This window comes from Citrus clementina, unplaced genomic scaffold (genome assembly GCF_000493195.1).
Source record: "Citrus clementina cultivar Clemenules unplaced genomic scaffold, Citrus_clementina_v1.0 scaffold_2, whole genome shotgun sequence".
Lineage (NCBI taxonomy): Eukaryota > Viridiplantae > Streptophyta > Magnoliopsida > Sapindales > Rutaceae > Citrus > Citrus x clementina.
Window position 1 is genome coordinate 7,914,160 of NW_006262688.1, and position 20,125 is coordinate 7,934,284.

At 31.0% G+C, this 20,125-nt stretch overlaps 1 protein-coding gene across 1 annotated transcript; it reads left to right on the forward strand.

Annotated features, from left to right (window-relative positions):
* Nucleotides 1-13,266: 13,266 nt before the first annotated feature.
* LOC18050781 (protein LATERAL ROOT PRIMORDIUM 1) lies at nucleotides 13,267-15,601 on the forward strand. Its single transcript, XM_006446215.2, has 2 exons — nucleotides 13,267-14,969; nucleotides 15,098-15,601. Exons 1-2 carry the CDS (start codon nucleotides 14,243-14,245, stop codon nucleotides 15,478-15,480), a joined length of 1,110 nt encoding a protein of 369 aa, XP_006446278.1. The 5' UTR covers nucleotides 13,267-14,242; the 3' UTR covers nucleotides 15,481-15,601.
* The last annotated feature ends 4,524 nt before the right edge of the window (nucleotides 15,602-20,125 follow it).

The following is a 20,125-nucleotide window of genomic DNA, read 5'->3' on the forward strand; positions in this document are numbered from 1 at the left end:
AATTTAGGAATGAGAATATGGGGTTTGGGAATAGGGATTCTCATTCTTTGAATTGACTTTTGTATTCCTATAATTTTTTCATATTTTCTGAATTATCCTCGTTTAAATCACAACTAATTTTATTATTTTAAATGTCATTATTATTATTATTAAATTTATTATTTTAGTTATTATTAATATTATCATTATTATCATTTATTATTATTATTAATTCTATTTTTAATTAATATAATTATATATATATATCTAATTAATGAAAATTATATTATTTAATACTATGAATATTTTGATAAATTAATTCTCATTCACATTTTTTTTATTTTCATTTATTTTACTAAATAAATACATTATTGACATTCAACACATTCTCATTCTTACTTATTTTTATCAAATAAATATTAAAATTTTATTTATATATATATTTTTTTATTCCAATCCATTCGGATTCCTAATATATTCTTATTTCATCACATTCTCGTTACATAAAGTAAACGTTAGCATCAAAATAAGGAATGGAAACGAAATGGTGGTATCACTATTCACGTAATCAACGGGTGAGTGGAGAAGCACGAAAGAAAAGCGCGTGAAGAGAGAGTGAGAGACAGTTGGAGACGTGTGTTGGAGAAAGCGAAAGAACAAAAAGTAGATCTCGCGGGTTTTATTGAGCCCGGTACTCACCGCATCACACACACACACACACACACACTCATGCTACAACTAAACACAGGGCTCGAGGCATTTCATTTTACAAATAATAATAATAATAAAATAAAATAAACAAAAATATCACCATCACTACAAAACAAAAACAAAAAAAAGAGCCTCGTCATGTGCGTACCAAGCATTAAGCATTAGCATTAGCACTCTGGGGAGCATTAACAGCAGCGGCTGCAAAACGTGGATGCTGAAGAACATCATATCTACTCGCGCGTGCATTTCAGTCCCGGCTCTTTTCTATGCGTACTACGGACGTGCTGTGAGGGAGAGTGGGTGTTTGCAAAGGGGGACTCTCAGAGCGCCGCTATCTTTATACGGGAAAAAGCAGGCATGTGTTGTTGGAGGTTGTAGTATTTGCTTTTGTTTTATGTCTGTCTTTTCTTTTACTCCCCGTTTACTGTTTCACTATTTCTTGTTTCTTCTTAATTTTCTTCTTCTTGCCTCGGTAATGCCATTCTCTTTTTTACCTTATCATTTCTACTTTACTTCTTTTTTAAAAAAAATACTAAAAACAAATAAAGTCTCTCTTTTTTTTCCCCCCCAAAAAAAAAAAGGAAGAAAGAAGAAAGAAGAAAAAAATTGGACTTGGGTTTGGAATTTTTGGATAAAAGAATATAGCCCACTTAATATAACTAAAATTTAGCCCAACTTTTACTATCATATTCACAGTGTTTGTTTCTCTCTATTGTTAGATAAGTAGTTATTTCTTACTGTAGTAGCACATGTGCATAAATTTGTATTTTTTTATTACTAAAGAAAAATTATTTGTATATGTAAGACACGTGTAACATGAGACGAGATATAGTTTCGATGTGAAAGACTTCAATTACAAACCGCTTACGTGTTCAATACCAAAGTCATCTTCCATTCATTACAGTATTAATCATCAATAAAGAGGTTGATGATACGTTGTTCTCAATCTAGACTCCAATTACAAGCCTCTTGCATGTTTAGTACCAAAAGTCATCTTCAATTAATCACACTATTGATTAATAAAGATGTTGACGATACGTTGTTTTCAATCGACATGTTGAAATTTAAGTTACTAACTAATAATCGTACGTTTTAAGGTAATAGAGTGCAGATGAATTTATGTTTAATAATGTATTAATTCTCATTTTGATCATAATATAAACACGTTTTATTACAAGACAAGCATAAAAAGAATTGAACATCGATATATACGCACATTTGTTATGATCATTACCTTAATAGGACACATATCATTACATTGATATTAGTATATGTTATGAGACGATAAAATCATCAGTTAAATACATTGGATGTAGTCATTATATATTTCAATAGATATCATTAGATATGATTAAGCCAGATAAATCAAATATGGTCGGTGATTAAAGTAAGTAATGTGGGAAGATCTATACGACATGTTAAGATCCTCTTAGGCATGTGACAGAGAGAAATCGAGCTTCCCGTTTAATTCAATATAAAAAAAAAAAAAAACCCAAGAAATCTAATTAAAAAATAATTTAGTTAAAAAATTTTGAAAAAAATGATGATAAAAGTTGGGGGGGGGGGGGAAGAGAGAAAGAGCCGCCCGGTGCTCGAGGGCATTAATAATAATATTAAAAAATGGAAAAATAATGGAGATAGGAGACAGCCGAACCTAAATTTACGGAGGGGGGGGGCTGTCTCAAATTAGCCGTACAGATTGGTGGGCCCTCTACTGAAATATCTTTCTCTCCAATTATTATTTCTCTGCTTCCTTATTGATGGGTGGCGTTTGAAAATTTTACTTGTTAGATTTATGTTTGATGATTTTTTTTTTAATACTATTGTTTTACTATCTATCATTTTTTGACTTATTATTTTATTATTAAATATTTTTTTTTATAATTATAATTTTTATTATTTTACTATTATATTATATCATTAAAGTTAACATAATTTTTTAAAATAAAAGTTTGTTTTACCCATAAGTCGCGCAAGTATAATTTAACACTCTAAATTAAAAATAAAAATTAATTGAATACAAAGAAATAATGCTTTTACTGATTAATTATTTCATATATCTAAAATAATCAATTGAAAAAATTATAAATGTTATACCTCACGAAATTTTTTAAAATACTAACATACTGAAATTCCTAAATATTTATGTGACAATAATAAAAACTGAAATATTAAGTGAAAAAATAATTATCAAAACATTTGATGGTAAAGTGATATATATATAAAAAAATATTAAATAATTAAATGATAATTTCTTTTTTTTCTAATTGTTATTACATATTTATGTTTACTCAAACAAAATTCAGGTTGTGGTTTAAAAAATTTGAAAGCAATATGGATTTAGAATAACTTTTAGCATAATTCTTCTTAAATTTAGAAATGTATCTTAAATCTCAATGTGTGTGTGTGTGTGTTTTTTTTTTCTTTTCTTAATGAATCATTAACCTTTAACAACGCTTAACGTGATTGACCCATCATTTATTTATGGTGCCGATCAAGCAAGACCATGTTCCTTCGTTTGCTAATTAACGTTAAAATTCAATCGCGCAACAAAATCTTGACTAAGCATGGAAGCAATCTGATACAAGTAGCCACCAGCTTTGCATTGTCTGTCGCTATTCGGGATACGACGCATCAATTAAAATTGACTTGTTAACCGAATTGAGACTCTTAAATAATGTCAAGTTGAATATCCAACTGCGTTTATAACTTTTTCTTCTACTCAGATTTTGGCGTGCATGCGATGGATCTGTGTCTTTTGTTTTAGAACATCATGGAGGATACCAGCTGAGAACATTATCATCTTCATCCTCCGCCATAGTTGAACAAATTATCTATTATAACAAACTTATTTCTGTAGTTGATCTAGATGTGTATCTTACTAAAGTGGAATCTGTATTGTATTTGTGTTTGGTTTAATGAATTTTTACTTATTAAGAAAAATCATATGTATATAAATATACATGGAGATGAAGGGCTCATTTAGGTTTAATCTACAGCTGTTGTGGATAAAAAACTATAATTATAAAATAAAAATTAATAATATATAATTAATATAAATTTTAATATATTTTCTATGATACTAGTGAAAAATCTTGTCAATAAAACTTTTAAATTATAATAATTAATATTTATTAAATATTTTAATATTATAATTTTTAAGTTATAAATGTCCAACCTCAATCTCAAACACTCGAAATAAAAAGAAGTTAAGGTAGCGTTTACTTTTTGGATTGGATTGGAAATCCTGAGAAATGGGAATCCTAGGATTGGGAGTGTGGAGTGGGAGTGGGAGTAGGTTGTTTACTTACACTGGAATAAAAGCATGGAATGGAGATCAGAATCCAATTTATGTGTTTACTTTATCTTGGATTGGGAGTAAATAGTTTCAAATTATAATTTTATCCTTATTTAAAGAATTATAGTTTTTAATTACAAAACTAATAAAAAATATATTTAATGAATAATATTTATTTTATTATATTTGTAAATTTATTATAATTATTAATATTCTTAATTATGAACAATAAATTATTAATTTTAAATTTAATATAAAATGAAATGTTATTTTATTTTATTTAATATAATTATATTAAATTTATTATTATATAAAATAATAATATAATATTATTAGTACAAAATTAATATTTTATTAGAATAAAGTATTTATTATTATTAATATTAAATAAATATAGTACTATTATTTTTAAAATAAATATAATAATATTATATTTATTAATTCTCTATTAATATAATAATATTATTTTAAAATAATTTAAACTTAGAATCAATGTAAATTATTATTTAGTTAAATATAATATTATTATTCAAATAAATATAATATTATTATTCAAATAAATATAATATTATTTATTTTATTTTATTAATTATAAAACATAAAATAAAAAAAATGGTAGAAATGGGAGAGGTGGGAGAGGTGGGAGTGGATTCCTACTCCCACCTCCCCCAATGGGAGTCTAACTCCCACTCCCCACTCCAAAAATAGGTGGAGCCCACGGAGTGAGACTCCCAATCTCTCCCCATTTTAAGTAAGTAAACGCTGGAGTGAGAGAAATCCACACTCCTCACTCCCACTCCACCAAATAAACACAACATAAGAAGCATCGATCACCATCACCTTTATTAAAATTGCATGTTAAGAAGTCGTTTGATTCAAAATCCTGACATAATCTTTTGCATTTAAATATAGCATATTGGTAATTAAAGCCCCTTTCCACAACTCTAACCGTGTGCGTAAGATTCTAACTTTAATTCTCTTTTGTCAACCGTAGGATTTTATCAACCCGACCATCATTTTAACATACATTCCTATTTGTTTAATCTCTTGCAAATACAATTGGTGAACAGCTCATCATCGCCTGGTCTCATTCTCCATTAATTGTAGGAGTCCATTTTTTTTTCCTGCTTGATGAGCGAATTTTTTAAGCGAACTTCTGAAGTAACTATTTGTAAAACAATTTCCGCAATATAATAAAGTAAAAATTTAAACTAACAAGTAACATTTAAATGTTGTAACTGATCGCTTACTCTTTGCCGCTCAAGTCAATTTAACTCCGTTGCTAAAAAATTAATGCTAAAAAATTTGAGTGAAAAATCTCTACGAAAAGATAGGTATGTAAAATCTAAGAGTGATGATATAACTACAAACTCTTGTACAAATTTATCTTACACAAATTGATGTGGCATTAATTCATTGATTGAATGAAAATATAAAAAAATAAAAATAAATCATGTGGGCCAAGAGATATTTAATTCAATTAATGAATTAATATTATGTCAATTTGTGCAAAATAAGTTTGTACAAGAGTTTGTGACTATATCATTGCCCAAAATCTAAACGACTTTTTATTTGAAATTAAAATTTAAGTCTATGTAACTTTTAATGGGCTCAACTTTCTCCCTCAATCAAGAATAATTGAGTAGAGGTCATTGCATTTTTTTTTCTCTTTTATAAAAAAATTGTGAGTCAAATAGACATTTCTCGAATATTATAGGGTATAGAAAATCTATAGTGCTTTATGAGAATTTAATATAAACTAATAATTTTAGGTAGTTGTCAATCAATAAATGTCTTTAATAATAATAATTTGTAAATATCTGATTTAATATAAGTTAATAAAATTAATTTAAAAATGTAAAATCTCCATAATTCTCGGATTAAAAATCTTGGCAGGTAGTTTTTTTAAAAAAAATTAATAGCATTCTCTAAATTAGATAAAAGATGCATTTTACAAGGAGAGAGGAAGGAGAATTTTCCCTTTATGCGGAATTAATGCTGAGCTTCTAATACATCCGGCGCCCGCAATCTCAATCCTCTTTGTTTCATTTTTTTTTTTCAAATTTCTTCCTGATTTTCGGTATTAAACAACTTTTTTTTTCAACGCTCCATTGATGGAAGAACCACCAAATACAGAAAAAAGAGTGCAATTCAAGCAAGAATTATTTGACCAATTGATTGAAAATTTTATATTAGTTTATTAATTTAATTTAATTATCTGGCGAAATGCCAGCGAAGCAGCAGCTAGGCTAAGGCTAGCAATGGACTGGAGGCAAAAGCAGCCTCCGAATAAACTCATACGTACCAGAAACTGAAAGATAAAAGTCAAGAAGGCTCCAAAAGAATGTGTACGTGCGAGTGTGTTTTCGCAAATCTCGATGAATTAATAATAATTTTATTAACTAAGTTGGTTGAGATTGAGGAGGGAGGGTGATAATTATTCCTGATCGATGGAATGGAATGGGGGGAACTGTTTGATGGTCAATGATGAACAGAGGGCATCGAATCGGTGACGACTGACGAGATATTCGTTGTTGACGTTTTGGGCATAACGTTTTGATGTGACTGCATGGGATACGTATGAATGAGGGTGAAGCCCCGCAGACCGCAGTGATGATACCCAAGCCGGCGCCCTTTTGTTGCATTCAAAGTCTGGCAAACTTCTAAGTTAATGCAAGTTCCAACCACAATCATAAATAGTATGTAATGTGGGTTCACGTACTATTTTTGATTATAAGTTACATTACATGTAATTTAAAAAGTCCTCAATCTCATTGTATGAGTTTATTTAATCGCCATCATAATTTTATCCCACCATAAGGTTCCCGTTGATGAAATTTTCTTGATTTTTACTACAAGATAGGGATATATAATTTAATTATTATTGTTATTATGAATAATTTTTAATAATATTAAAATTATGAAGAAACCAACTCCTAAATGAGGGAGAAAAAAATTTACTCACGCACCTCAATAATAGTATTGTAACCTTTATAATTTAATGCTCGGTAAATTAATAATCTTTATTATGTAATAATTTTTTGCAGTCCCGACTTGGGCTAAAGAGCTAAATTCATAAGTTTGAGAAATTAACAAGGTAATATTTTTCTGAAAATCATTGTACAATTTTGTGAACCCATTCATATCATAAGTTAATAATATATAAAAATTACAAATATTATTGCTATGATATTTTATTAAATAAAATATGATTTTGTTGTTACTTTTTTCTCTTGAAATTTAAATATAGTTGGATCTCATCTCTAATTTTTACTTATTACTTCTTGAAGTTCCTCGGCTGAATCCTGAAATTGCAAGAATTCTGAATTTTTTTCATTGATTTAATTTATATTTAGTGGATTAATTCATTTTTAATTGATTAGATTGGTCAAATATAATAAACTTTTAGTTGATTAAAATGTATGTTCATTCAATTGGATATACACTCTATAATTTAATAAATTATTTATTTATCAATTAATTAATTTTTTTTTGCAATGAATTAATACCTTTTTAAATTAATAGATTTTTCATGGTCCGTACATTATTAATTTACAGAGATTTTCCTACAATAATGCAATCTGTTTTAAAGGTACTGTTCAAAAGAACATTGAACTGAAAAGCTCTCATATTTGATTGTTGACGTGAGGACTACCGGGCTAGGGCAGCTATTGTTTGTAGTTATTGATATATTAGATATGAAGTTATGAAATAATTAACAATTTGCCGCATGCTTTTTGGGTAATTAAACGTGTAGATTTGTTGACATTAGACATGTTTTGCCACATGATATATTATTTTGAGCTCAATAATTACGTTAATTAAGCTTTGCTTAAGTATCATGATTTGACAATTGATGACATCAAGGGCATAAAAAGATTATTATGACTAGACATGTTGATCAGTATCTAAATCATTATTTTGTGCATATGGTGATTGTGCAAGTCTTACGGGGAGAAAAAATCCAAATCTTGCTAGAGATGAGCCATGAGATATAGGCTGAGAAACTTTCCAACCAATGGGTATGGGGATTTTCAACTTGAATCGCCTTCAAACAAAGGAGATAAAGGTCGGTTGAAAAGTTGATCCCTTTTGGCTGAGATGGGATTTTGATGATGATGCTTCAAAAGCCTAAGTAACCTCGAAAACGACTTATCTAAATGCTTCTTCATATCCTAGGCTAGCTAGGCGTACAAACCCTAATATTATTCAAAAGTTCAGCTAAATCCGCATTACACGTACACTGCACATGTTGACTCTTAACCTTTTTATTAGTTTCTCCAATCACAAGGCCTATGAGTCCTGGCAATAAGAGGGGTTTCACTTACTAATTTTCAAAAGGTTTTATTTAGTTTGATTACTTGAATTCGAATTTTAAAAGAGATGTAGATTTAGACATTAATTTGAACTTACCTATTCAGCAATCTTTGAAAAATAATAAAAAAGAGTTGATTTTGTATAAAATTTTAGGAGTCTTGTTAGTCTCTTTTCCTCTTAAGAATGATTTTGTATAATATTCAAAGTACAAAAAGCATAACTCTATTCAATACGCCGTAAAAGAAATCAAGTTAGGTAATAAGTAATCCAGCAACATTTAATTAATTGAAGCACAAAAACATGACAAGGAACATCTAGTTAAGTTTTTTGAGTGTTGGCAATTCTTCATAACAAATGTATCGATCTTGTTTAACTTAAAATCATTTATAGCTTGGTCAATTTCAATTAAGCTCATTTGCAACTGAGGGGTCATTTGCTTTTCTAACTCAATGACTTAATTTTAATTAATTAAATCATTAAGTCTGTTTATTTTTTAACTTAATGAAAATTTTTAATCATTTAGTCATTAAGCTATTAAGTTTTTTTTTAACTTTTTACTTAATCTAAAAAGTCTAAATGACATCATTACACATTTCTCCAAAATATCTCATTCGAATTAATTTATTTTCAACTTTACCTTAATTGAACTTACGAATGAGAAATATCATTCATTTATATAACTTGTGATAATATAGATTATTTTTATTTTTATCTTTTTCTTTTATTCAAATTAACGTTATTTGTCTTTTTAAAATTTTATGAATATTTTTCATATAAAACATCATAAGCTACAATAAAATTGATTAGCACATTCTAGTTTAGAATATTAAAGAGTTGCATTTATTTAAACATGATGTATGTTATAATAAAATAATACAGGGACCCTAAATTTGAGCTTTTATTAAAAAAAAATTATCACTTATATACCCTAAAATTATCACTTGTATCATATGAAAAAATCAAATTACCCCTATGATATCATCATATTTAAACGGCAACTAACGATTTGGTGGACAGCAGATACATTTTGTCAACTTAAGGTAGATAACTGATATACCCTGAAAGTGTTATAGTAAATTTAATAATAAAGTAAATTAAAGGAATATGATTGATAATTTCTTAATAATATATTATTTATGTTCTTTGAGGTGTTTATTATTTTTTAACATTAAAATTATGCAAGGCATGAATATAAAATTACTAAATTTCAGATTTTTTAAGTTAAAAAAAAAACCAAACAACTTAGATATTTATTTTAAAAGATTCAGACAAAAAAAAGTTATTTAAATTTAGATATTCAGGTCTACTAATAATTCAGACTAATTCAGATTAAAAAAAATGTTACTCTATAATCTATGTTCTATACTCGATAGCAATGTGTGTATTTTTGTAGAGCAAGAAATTTACTCCCAATAGTATTTGAAAGACGTCAACCTCCAACTTAGTAAGGATGAATTGGACAGATGATAACTACTAGATTAGGAATGGAACAATGTTGAGGCTGAGGCCAATGACCCCATAAGATAAAAACACTCAATAGAAGGTTGGACTTGAGTTGTAATTGAAATTTAACCAACTTAAAAGAAATTTTATTGTGGTTATAACACCCTAAGCAAATCCTACATCGTCAAAGCATATGAGAGATGTTGAGTTTATAAGTGGTGATTTACACTATAATTAGCAAGATGTATTTTACGATGTATGAGCGCTCTAAAAACAAAACCGTGCAGGACTTGTTAAGGCCTAAAGCAACTAATATTTTGTTAGGTTTAGGTTGGGTCATGACAAATGTATCAAAGCGGCTCCTCGTGTCCTTTCGAGCAATGATACGGCAAACCTCAGCGAAGACGCTGAGTCCCTAAGGGAGGTGTATGTAACACCTTATGCAAATCTCTCATCGACAAAACTTGGGAGATATGCTGAATTTATAAGGGATGATTCATACCTTAATTGGAAAGACGCATTTTGGAGTGTATGGGTACCATTAAAACAAAGTTGTGCATGCCTTATTAAGACCCAAAATGGACAATATTTTATGAGCTCTAGGTTGAATCATGACAGATGATCAAGTTGAGTGTGACCAATATCTTACCTTGGTCCGCATGTCCTTTGGGTCTGGGTTGGGCGTTTCAGATTCTCCTAGAGTGTCATAATGGTCAAGTTTAAATTAAGCAGTACGAGCGGCCTTCCTAGAACTCAAGTTTTGGGTTCGAACCTCACTACTATATTAAATAAAGAAAAATTTATAAATTTTATGTTTTAATCGCTCCATCTATTATTTAAATTTTTATATTATACCCTCCTTAAATTTTTGGTTTCTCTATCATGGGACCCGTTGAATCAAGATCACGGTTCTGCTTAAGAGTCAAGCTAATAATAAAAGACAATTGTTTCACTTTTGTTAACTCCACTCCTTAAAAATTATTATGTCTCACACTCTTTTAAAAAATTCCTATGCTTAATTAAAGTAATATTTTTTGATAGTAAAGTTAGTAAAATGTTACATTCTAATACTTATAGTCGTAATTTATTATTTCAGCATAGTTGAAACAATGAAATGATAATGACCCAAATAAAAATTTCGTCAAAATTCATCATAATACAAAATTTTTTTAATTTTTGATTCTTAGTTTTAAGTGACCTTGAACCTTGTCCCTTCCTATCTTTAAATTAAGAGCTGTCCTTCTTGGGATCATTGTGGATCATGCTAATTCAATGATAAATCATTGTGTATCATATTTTATTTCATATAAACTACATGAGGGTTCGGCTTGAGAATCATTTACATTATATATATATATATATATATATATATATATGCTGCTCTCAGACTCTAGCATGTGGCTAGTATTGACAAGTAAAACCTAAAAACCCTAGTATTTTTAATTAGGTCGTAAGCTCCTGGCTTCTGTAAACAATATGATAATTGATTATATATTATTTCCATTCATCTGTTCGACATGAGAGTTATTTATAGTAGAATATATAATTTTGTATTTATTGGGGCCATAATCTTCTTACATTAAGAAATTGATCCATTATGTAGGTGAAAAGATGAATTAGCCCAGCGGGACATGCTTATTGTTTAATGTGGTTAAATATACAATGAACTTTTGCATGCATTTCCTCTTAAAATTGTTTAAACTAAAAAAAAAAGAAAACCACTAAATTAAAAGAAAATGAACTCGAAAGCATCTATTATATATTTGCATGCATAAAACCTTATAATAATTGTAATTATGAAGCTTTGTCTCTCAATAAGAATAGAACCAGAACCAGCACCCCAAATGATCCTCTCTTTTATTTAATTTTCTTTTCTTTTCTTTTTGGGAAAAAGGTTGAGAAAATGATTCCTCTCTCATGGGTGCAATAATACTTCCTAGCCAAAATGAATAGACTAACCTAACTTCACTTTTAGCCCCGGTTCAAATGAATGAAGTAAGTTATTTATATATCAAATAAAAAAAAAAAGCACTTATTGTGGGGCTTAAAATAAGTGCTTTTTTCTAACCCACATATAAGTATCAACGCTCTTTAGGATTACTCGAGGGAGAAAAAGCGGTTCGATGGTGAGACTTTTTAACACACGCTTGCTTATATGAAGATTTCTTTTGGGTGAAGAATTGAATGAACCTCGAGGGAAGCTAAAAACTTAAAATTGTGAACCGAAAGAGATTCGTGGCCCCAAAGGGCATGCCAAAGGGTGGCTTATGGCAAAGCTACAAATAAAGAAAGAGAGAAAGAAAGAAAAATAATAATAATAATAAAATGAAAAAGAACGAAAGTGCTTTTCTTTTCTCTCCTTCACGTGCCCTAACATTCAATTTTTTTTTTTTTTATTTAACATATTTTTGTTTTCTCCATAACCATGTTCTTATACCATCCTATACCCAAAACAATAAATAAATAAATAATAAAAATAAAAATTTCACCCAACCATTTTGTTCACTGTACCTTCTTCTCCAGCAGAGTATAAATTTGTCATTTGAAACCAAACACATGAATTCATGCTGTTGCTGTTGCTGTTTTATTTATTTATTTATTATTTTTTTACTAGCCATGTGGAGAAGATTAAGAACGCTTGAAGAAAACACATTTTTATTTTATATTTTGAAAAATTAGAATTATTATTAGAATCATAAGTCTACTCATATTTATATACTCAGTGTCAGTGGGTCTATGGGGACCAACTTAAGCCATTCTATTGTGGTGCATTTTAGACTTTTATATGGTAAGATATGTATCCATCTCCCCAATAGCTAAGCATCTATTCTCTCCCATGATTGTTGGAGAGAGTATGTACTTCATCCACAATTGCAGATCATTCATGCAGGCACATTAATGTGGGTCATTTTTGGATTTTAAATAATTTAGGTTTTTTTACGTGGGCGGGGCGAGTGAAGCTCATATTAATTTTTTAATCACCTATGATTCTACCCATTAAAATTTAAACTCCAATGGTTAATTTAATCAAAATATTTTGAAAACAACACCAATGATCAAGTTTATGTGACAACGTAATACTTTCCTTGGGTATTCAATAATCTCATTTGTACATACACACGCAATACGTAATATTAAACGACAATTTTTGGACAGTCTTTTCTCAGGTACCCCAATTTGGCTGACAATTGACAAACAAATACAATCTATACGACGCAACAGATGATACTTGAAGTCCCGATTCTATTCAATTAATTTTTTTAACACATGGAAAATAAAAATATATGAAGATAATTTTTAATTTTTCTTTCCCCCAAAAGTTTTAATTAATTGGGGAGTGAAGCACACGCTCGAGTGAGTAGGGTCTCGGGCGCACTCCGTCCCGACGTGAAATCCACGCGCTGAAAGGGAGAGTAAAAGGGAATAAGAGGAAGAGCGAAGTAGGCAATTTGAGAGTGGAGGAGAAGCGGAGAGAAAGTGAGGCTCAAAGTTGAGTGAGTGAGTGAATAAGAGGTGTGTAGTGTAGTGTAGTGTAGTGCAGTGTTGTGTCATGTGATCTTTTTGAGGGAACCCATAATAATAATAACAAAAACTAAACAACAAAAAGTCTTTATTATACCTTCTTCTCCTCTTCTTCTCTCTGTGTGATTATTGGAGTGAGAAACAGCGCAAAGCAAAAACAAAAACAAAAAATTCACAAGGGAATTAAAAAAAAAAAAAAAAAAAAACATCCATGAAGGTTTTGTAATGAAAAGGGTGGCTGATTGCCATAGAGTTTGTTATTGCCATTTGTTTTTAGCCTTTTTTTGCGCTCTCTCTCTCTCTCAATCCCAACTTTTTTTTCCTCTTTAGAAAAGCCAAAGAGACAGTAGTTGTAGTAGTAGGAGTAGCAGCTGCAGCTGCCAACAGAAAAACCCAGCAGCAGCAGCAGCAGCAGCAGCAGATTTCTGAAACTGCAATTGCAGAAGCAGAAGCAGAAGCAAATGATATTATAAATCTCTCTCTTTCTTTTTTTTTTTTAATTATTCTGTGAAATTAGACCCCACTCACTCACTCACTCACAAGAAAAGTTTTTACAGATAAATCTAAAATCTTTAGATTTGGTTTCTATCATCTTTCTCTATCCATCAAAACTTCCCTTTCTTTCTTTCTTTCTTTCTTTCTTTTTTTTTTAGAATTTCTTTATTACCCAATTTTATGTGTGTATATATATTTTATATATACAAGACATACAAATTCTGTTAAGCCAAATCAGTTGTGGCTACTACAAGGCGCCAATTGGCTTCTGATTCTGGAGCTTTTGCTGACTGGGCTGCTTCTTCTTCCTCCTCTTCAGCAATACGTGCTGCTGTCCCTGACGACCTCTCCCTCGGCTTCAATGCCGGGCCCGCCTCCGCGCCCACCCCCTCCGCCGGACCCACCTCCTGGCCCCCCTCCGCCGCCGGACAACACTCTTCCTCTCGCGGCCCCATCAACTATGGCCTCTCTCCTGAAATGGGCATGTTTGTTGTAGCCCCAGCTTCCTCCTTCAATCACCATCACCATCATCTTCACCATCACCTTCATAATCACGAGTCGTCTATAAATGTTAATTCTTCCGATCCCATGGCCGCCCAAAATGCCGCCGCCGCCACTGCTCTCGGCGTCGGCGTTATTCCTCTACTCGCTGCGGATCAAGATTTGTTGAATAACTTTAACAGCCGTAACAACAACAAAGTCAGTCAAATTCAGTTTTGGCAACAGAATCAAAACTCTCACCACCAGTACTTCAAGAAGCCAGCAGCAGCTTCATCATCGTCTACTTTTCTTGAACATCATAACAATTTCATACCAAGCGGCGCCGTTACTGTTGCTGCTGCTAGTGGTGGTGGTAATAATAATAGTAATAATATCGCCGGCTGTTCTTCCGCGACCACGTGTCAAGATTGTGGGAACCAAGCCAAGAAAGACTGCAGCCATAGGAGGTGTAGAACATGCTGTAAGAGCCGGGGTTTTGAATGTTCCACGCACGTTAAGAGCACGTGGGTGCCGGCGTCAAGGCGTCGAGAGCGTCAGCTCATGGCGGCGGCTGCTGCCACCGTCGGCCCCGGCGCTGCTGGCTCTTCTGGGTCTACCTCTGGGATCAAGAAACCTAGACTCATATCTTCACAGACCACTTCTCACACCTCAACTTCTAACACCACCCCGCCAAGAAGCTTTGACACCACTTCTAGTCATCAAGGTTAATAATTTGTTCGTTCAAATTTTCATTATCATTAGTTAATTTTCTTATTACGTTTTTGTTTGTTTTCTTGTTTAGGGTTTTGTTGAATTTTTTTTTTCCTTTTTCTTTTTGGGGTGTGTATGTAGATGCAAGTTTCAAAGAATCGTTGCCGGGACAAATACGTGCACCGGCAGTTTTCAAGTGTGTTAGGGTAACGGCAGTGGAGGATAATGGTGAAGATGAGTATGCATACCAAGCTGTGGTGAAGATTGGTGGCCATGTGTTTAAAGGGTTTTTGTATGATCAAGGAGTTGATGATCATCATCATCAAACAAGAGAAGGGTTTCCCAATATGGCTGAGTTACATTTAGGAGGTGGTGCCAGTAGTAGTGGCCCCGGTGGCAGTGGTAATGGTGGAAAAAACGCGGCTTGTTCATCTTCTCCAAATATTCTTGATCCTTCCGATGTTTACGCCGCCTCAGCTGGTGGTTTCCTTGGAGGTTCAACCTATGGCAATCCAATAAATTGAGACTTGAGGTAGTGAATATTGTCATTATGTTGGAAAAAAAATGATCATAAATTTGTAGTCTACTAATTATAATTAATAGGGTTTTGGTTAATTGTTCTTCAAGACTTTTGTCTTATTAACATATGTCTCTCTCATTTAATATTTCAACTACTTGGTTTCTGGCTTTCTTCCCATTTCACTGAGATATGATCAGGCATTTATCAATCAAGCTACATTTTCTCACTACTGAAGTACTTACGAATGTTTTGTATCAAATAATAATTACATTTGGAGAATAAAGGTGAAGAATTCCTGTGCCAATAGATAGATAGATAATACATCTCAAGAAGTTTTTCTTTCTTGAAGTTGTTGCCTTTTTCTTTCTTTTCTTTTCTTTTTTTTTTTACTTCTTCTTCTTTCTGTTCATCAGAGTTATGTTTGACAAAGCTGAAATCTACAGTGTAAAGTATGATCACTTATCATATATCAAGTGACATTTTGGTGTAGACCTTATCTTTAGGCTTTAGCCGCATAGGGATTTGTCTTGCTTGTTGTATATGCAGTACTGTTTCACAATAATTTAAAAAAATAATAAGTAGTTCATTTTCTCTAATATTTTTCTGAAACCATTTTTTTTAATGGTTTTCTATTTTCCTTTTTAGATTCCAATCATATATTTCATGGTAGGGGGTCTAGTAAAATATTTCACCGGTTTTCTGTCCTCTTGGTTTAGTTTGGTTACTTTGGTTCATAATGAACTCGAAGTAAATGTGCTATTCATCATTATTTTGCTTCTTTAGACTTTAGCATGAGTAGTAGTTGTGGTGTCACTATCATATGTTGCCAAACTGGAAGAGCATTTCTTGGAAATCTTTTTTAGACCCACTTAACTTCTTGTTACATTTCTGCAATTTGGACAAGAGCCTGCTTATGCATGCATTCATGAATGCATTATGTACTTGCTTCTTCTGTTATTCTTCTATGGGAAATGTTTCTAACATTCGGCTTAATATTACACTTCCTATATCTCCCAACTTTATATAATATATTACATAAAAATTTTAATCTGCAGGTCTCTGCATAGATTCTTGTAAACATTAATTCTGAATTCCGGACCTGTTGCCCCGACACTGCTTTTTCAAATTCACTGGTTCTGTACTTCTCAAAAGTTTTAATGAATAGAACCATTTAATACAAATCCTTCTGCATTCGTCTTAGGTAGATATGGTTGCTTGTGTTTCCTCTCATCACTTACTTAGCCAGCAATTGACAATCTGCATTATTCTATTATCATGTTGGTTTTGTCACTATTATTAATTAATCTAACTATTTCTGCCATTTGCATTTGTTTGGAATATTGCTGTCTGAATGTTCATTTGGCTTCCAATCATACTTTATTCTTTGAGATGCTGCATATCTATGTGACTTATCCCTTTGGCTATGATTTTTTGCACAAATGTTGACTAATCTGGATTAAATAATGCAATGTATGTAAGTTTAATGCTTGCTTGCCCCCTTTTAGCTTTCCGCCCACCGACTTATTGTCCCCCTTTCTATGTCTGCTTATATTTTATATGCATCCATTGATTTTTCATGTGAATTGCATTATCATTCTCTCATAAAGTTAATCAGATTTGACATGCTGCTTGACTAATTTAATTTAAACTAATTAATGTGGTGGAATACAGTGTCTAATCGTTGATTGTGGCATTGTGTTTAACTTGCTTTAATTATTATGCCCTTCCAATATATATTGCTTGCATCCACCCTTATTCTCTTTTTTTAATTTCATTAGACATATAAAATGAAATGTTTGGGTTCAGTTTTCTGCATATATATGCACAAGAACTGATGATATATTGGATGATGAACAGATCTTTTCTTTTTATTATAGAAAATGATTGTTTTCTGAGAAGGAAAAACATTATCACTCCATTAGGTTGCTGTCAAATTTCATGTTGGTAATAGTTTCCTATGCATCATGTTCTACTTATGTCTAGATGAGGAAGACTGAATGAGCTGAAGAATGATGCACTTTGGTCTGATTCAGAGGTATTATTTTTTCTCTTTCTTGGTATGTGTTTCCAATTCATTGCAACATTGTGTGGATTAACTATTTACATTTGGTCAGAAACACGCATACCCACTTGGTGTTCAGGATTTTTGGTTTTTCGTTTCAATTATATTAGTTTTGATTGATTGGAAGATGCAACATAAGAGTATTTTTTGAAATGATTTTTCTTTAGTAGAAATCATTTTGCTAAAAGATTTCGTCTTATTACTATTTCCAACATATTTTTAAACATCAGGTACTTAAATACTGATTGATATTCAAAATAATTTCCTTTACATCACAATCTCCGAATTTGAAGTAGTTTTTAATGATAATTTCTCATATTCTTTTTCTATTTTTAAACGACTTAAATTTGAAGAGGCATAATTTGAATTTCTTTTATTGATGAAATGGTACACTTAGTAGCATTATCATTTAATGCATGGTCTTACTGATTCATTTGATTGTCTCTGCATGATCATCAACCAATAAATGTGCCAATGAAATACCAAATTACAAATCTAGGTGCATTGATGATGGACAAAACTTGAAGGAAAAATGCTTACACAATCAGAAATTTGAATTAAGTTGTTTAAATTCCTATGAACGGATTCGAGTATTACCTTATGTAGTTTTTGTTGAAAATGCTTTCGGTCAAGCATGTAACTCGTGAATTTGTGCATTTAAATTTGATTTTAGACTTTGCATAACTGATAGATGGCACCTTGTTTTTTGTTCTTGAGTAGAGGTCAATGCGGTTGGATAATTTCTCATAGAAACAACTTCTATGCAAATGAAGGTTCATCTTGTGAATGAGAAAAATCTTCATCGGTCTAACTTGGTTTTTGGTCTATGCCCATAAAGTATATTTCTTGCAGGAGAAGTAATGTCTGTGGTATGATGTTGCATGTTTTCTCTTGTTAGTTCTGCATGATCAGTTTGATTTTTGTCAATTATTTTGTGAATTAATACTTCAAAACATCTATTCATTTATGTACTTCGCTTGCATAACTAGCTCATATAAAATTTTGCACGGTAGGTCACTACCTACTCTAAGTGCATGAGTGAATATCATGTATTCTGTTGCTTTTCCTTCATGATACGAGTGAACATTATGTTTCTTGTATTCCTTTGTGATCATCCGAAGAATCTGAGAGATCAATACAATGTTATGACTTTATGTTTGTCTCCCTTCAAGGATGATTATAGCATTATGTAAAGTTCAAAATATTTGTGCTTCATTCCATTCACGCATTGAAATGTGTCATCATTTTCTCTTGTTGTTGATTATTGTTTCTACATAGAATTAATATGAATAATATTCCTTTGTAGACACAATTCATGGATTTATCTGTAGATTCTGCTCATAGTTAATATCTTGGTGGGTTCCTGAATCATGCATGGTCGTTTATGGTCCATCAATTCATAGTATTATGATTATGAGTAGATTCTTTGATGGTCTTTGCAGTTTATTTGCTGAATTCAATTCATTGAATTGCTTACTTAATGTTGTGTGTGCTAAATCATTAAATATACATTTTAGTAATTTGTTGAAGTTTGCTGGAAAGTTTTGTTATGGCCGATCAATTCTAAGGAATGAATAATTATTGACACTAGACAGCATATAATCTTCGTTCATAAATTTGTACAAGGAAATACAAAATATAATCGCCCGCTGTACATCCAAAAAATTATTAAAAAAAAAACCATCCCCTTTTTAACAAACTTAAACAACTTAATTCCTAAATGCTTACACGAACTGAAACTTTAATTTAAGTCGTTCAAATTTCATGACAGTTTGGCTGTTTCATATCAGTTTCCTCAAATGGTTAATTTATTAAATAGCCCTTTTATGAGCATTTTCTTTGGCTTTTTTGGCAAAATCTTGTGCAAGAGATTTTAATCTTTTGAATTTTTTTATTTAACATTCAAAATAGGTCATCAATATTTCAAAGTGAATTCTTTTAGAAAAATGCTAAAGAAGCCGAAGTCTAAGTCAGTTTATTGCTTCAATTGATTTCGAATAACATTGAAAATCGAGTTCAGATATTTATCAGCGTTCTATCAAATATTTCTATCTAAATAGCATTGTTATTGGCCAAGTAAATGGGTAACCATTGGTCTTTCAAATTAGTTAGTATTTTTTTCTTGGCAAAATGCATAAAATATTGCTATTTTATGTAGGTTTCTAAGGGAAAGTAAGGGCAGGACAAGAATTTTACAATAGATTGGGCTAAATTAATTTTCAGCATCTTTTTATTTTAACACTAAGGTTGTGCTTACTTCATTAAGATATTTGCATTTCGAATGATGTGACGAATGATATGTCATCATTTAATTAACTCAAGTGATATTTAATTATTAAGTGTCTAATTTAAATTGTAAAATTTTATTTGTAACATATTAGTTGAGATATAAATTATGTATTATTTCAATTGAGTAAATATAACGTGACTCTTATTCTAGGGAACATGAGAATATAAAGATTTTTAAATTTTTATTGATAAATAGGGGCAAGGAAAAAACACAGAATAGGGGGGCAGCATGCCATGTGTAACGATAACAAGATCGAAAGCATAAAATATTGGTATTATTTATGCATGAAAAAGTTTT

Coding starts and splice junctions, on each gene's coding strand:
- LOC18050781 (XM_006446215.2), top strand. CDS start 14,243: ATGGGCATGTTTGTTGTAGCCCCAGCTTCCTCCTTCAATCACCATCAC. Junction 14,970..15,097: donor CACCACTTCTAGTCATCAAG/GTTAATAATTTG, acceptor GTGTGTATGTAG/ATGCAAGTTTCAAAGAATCG.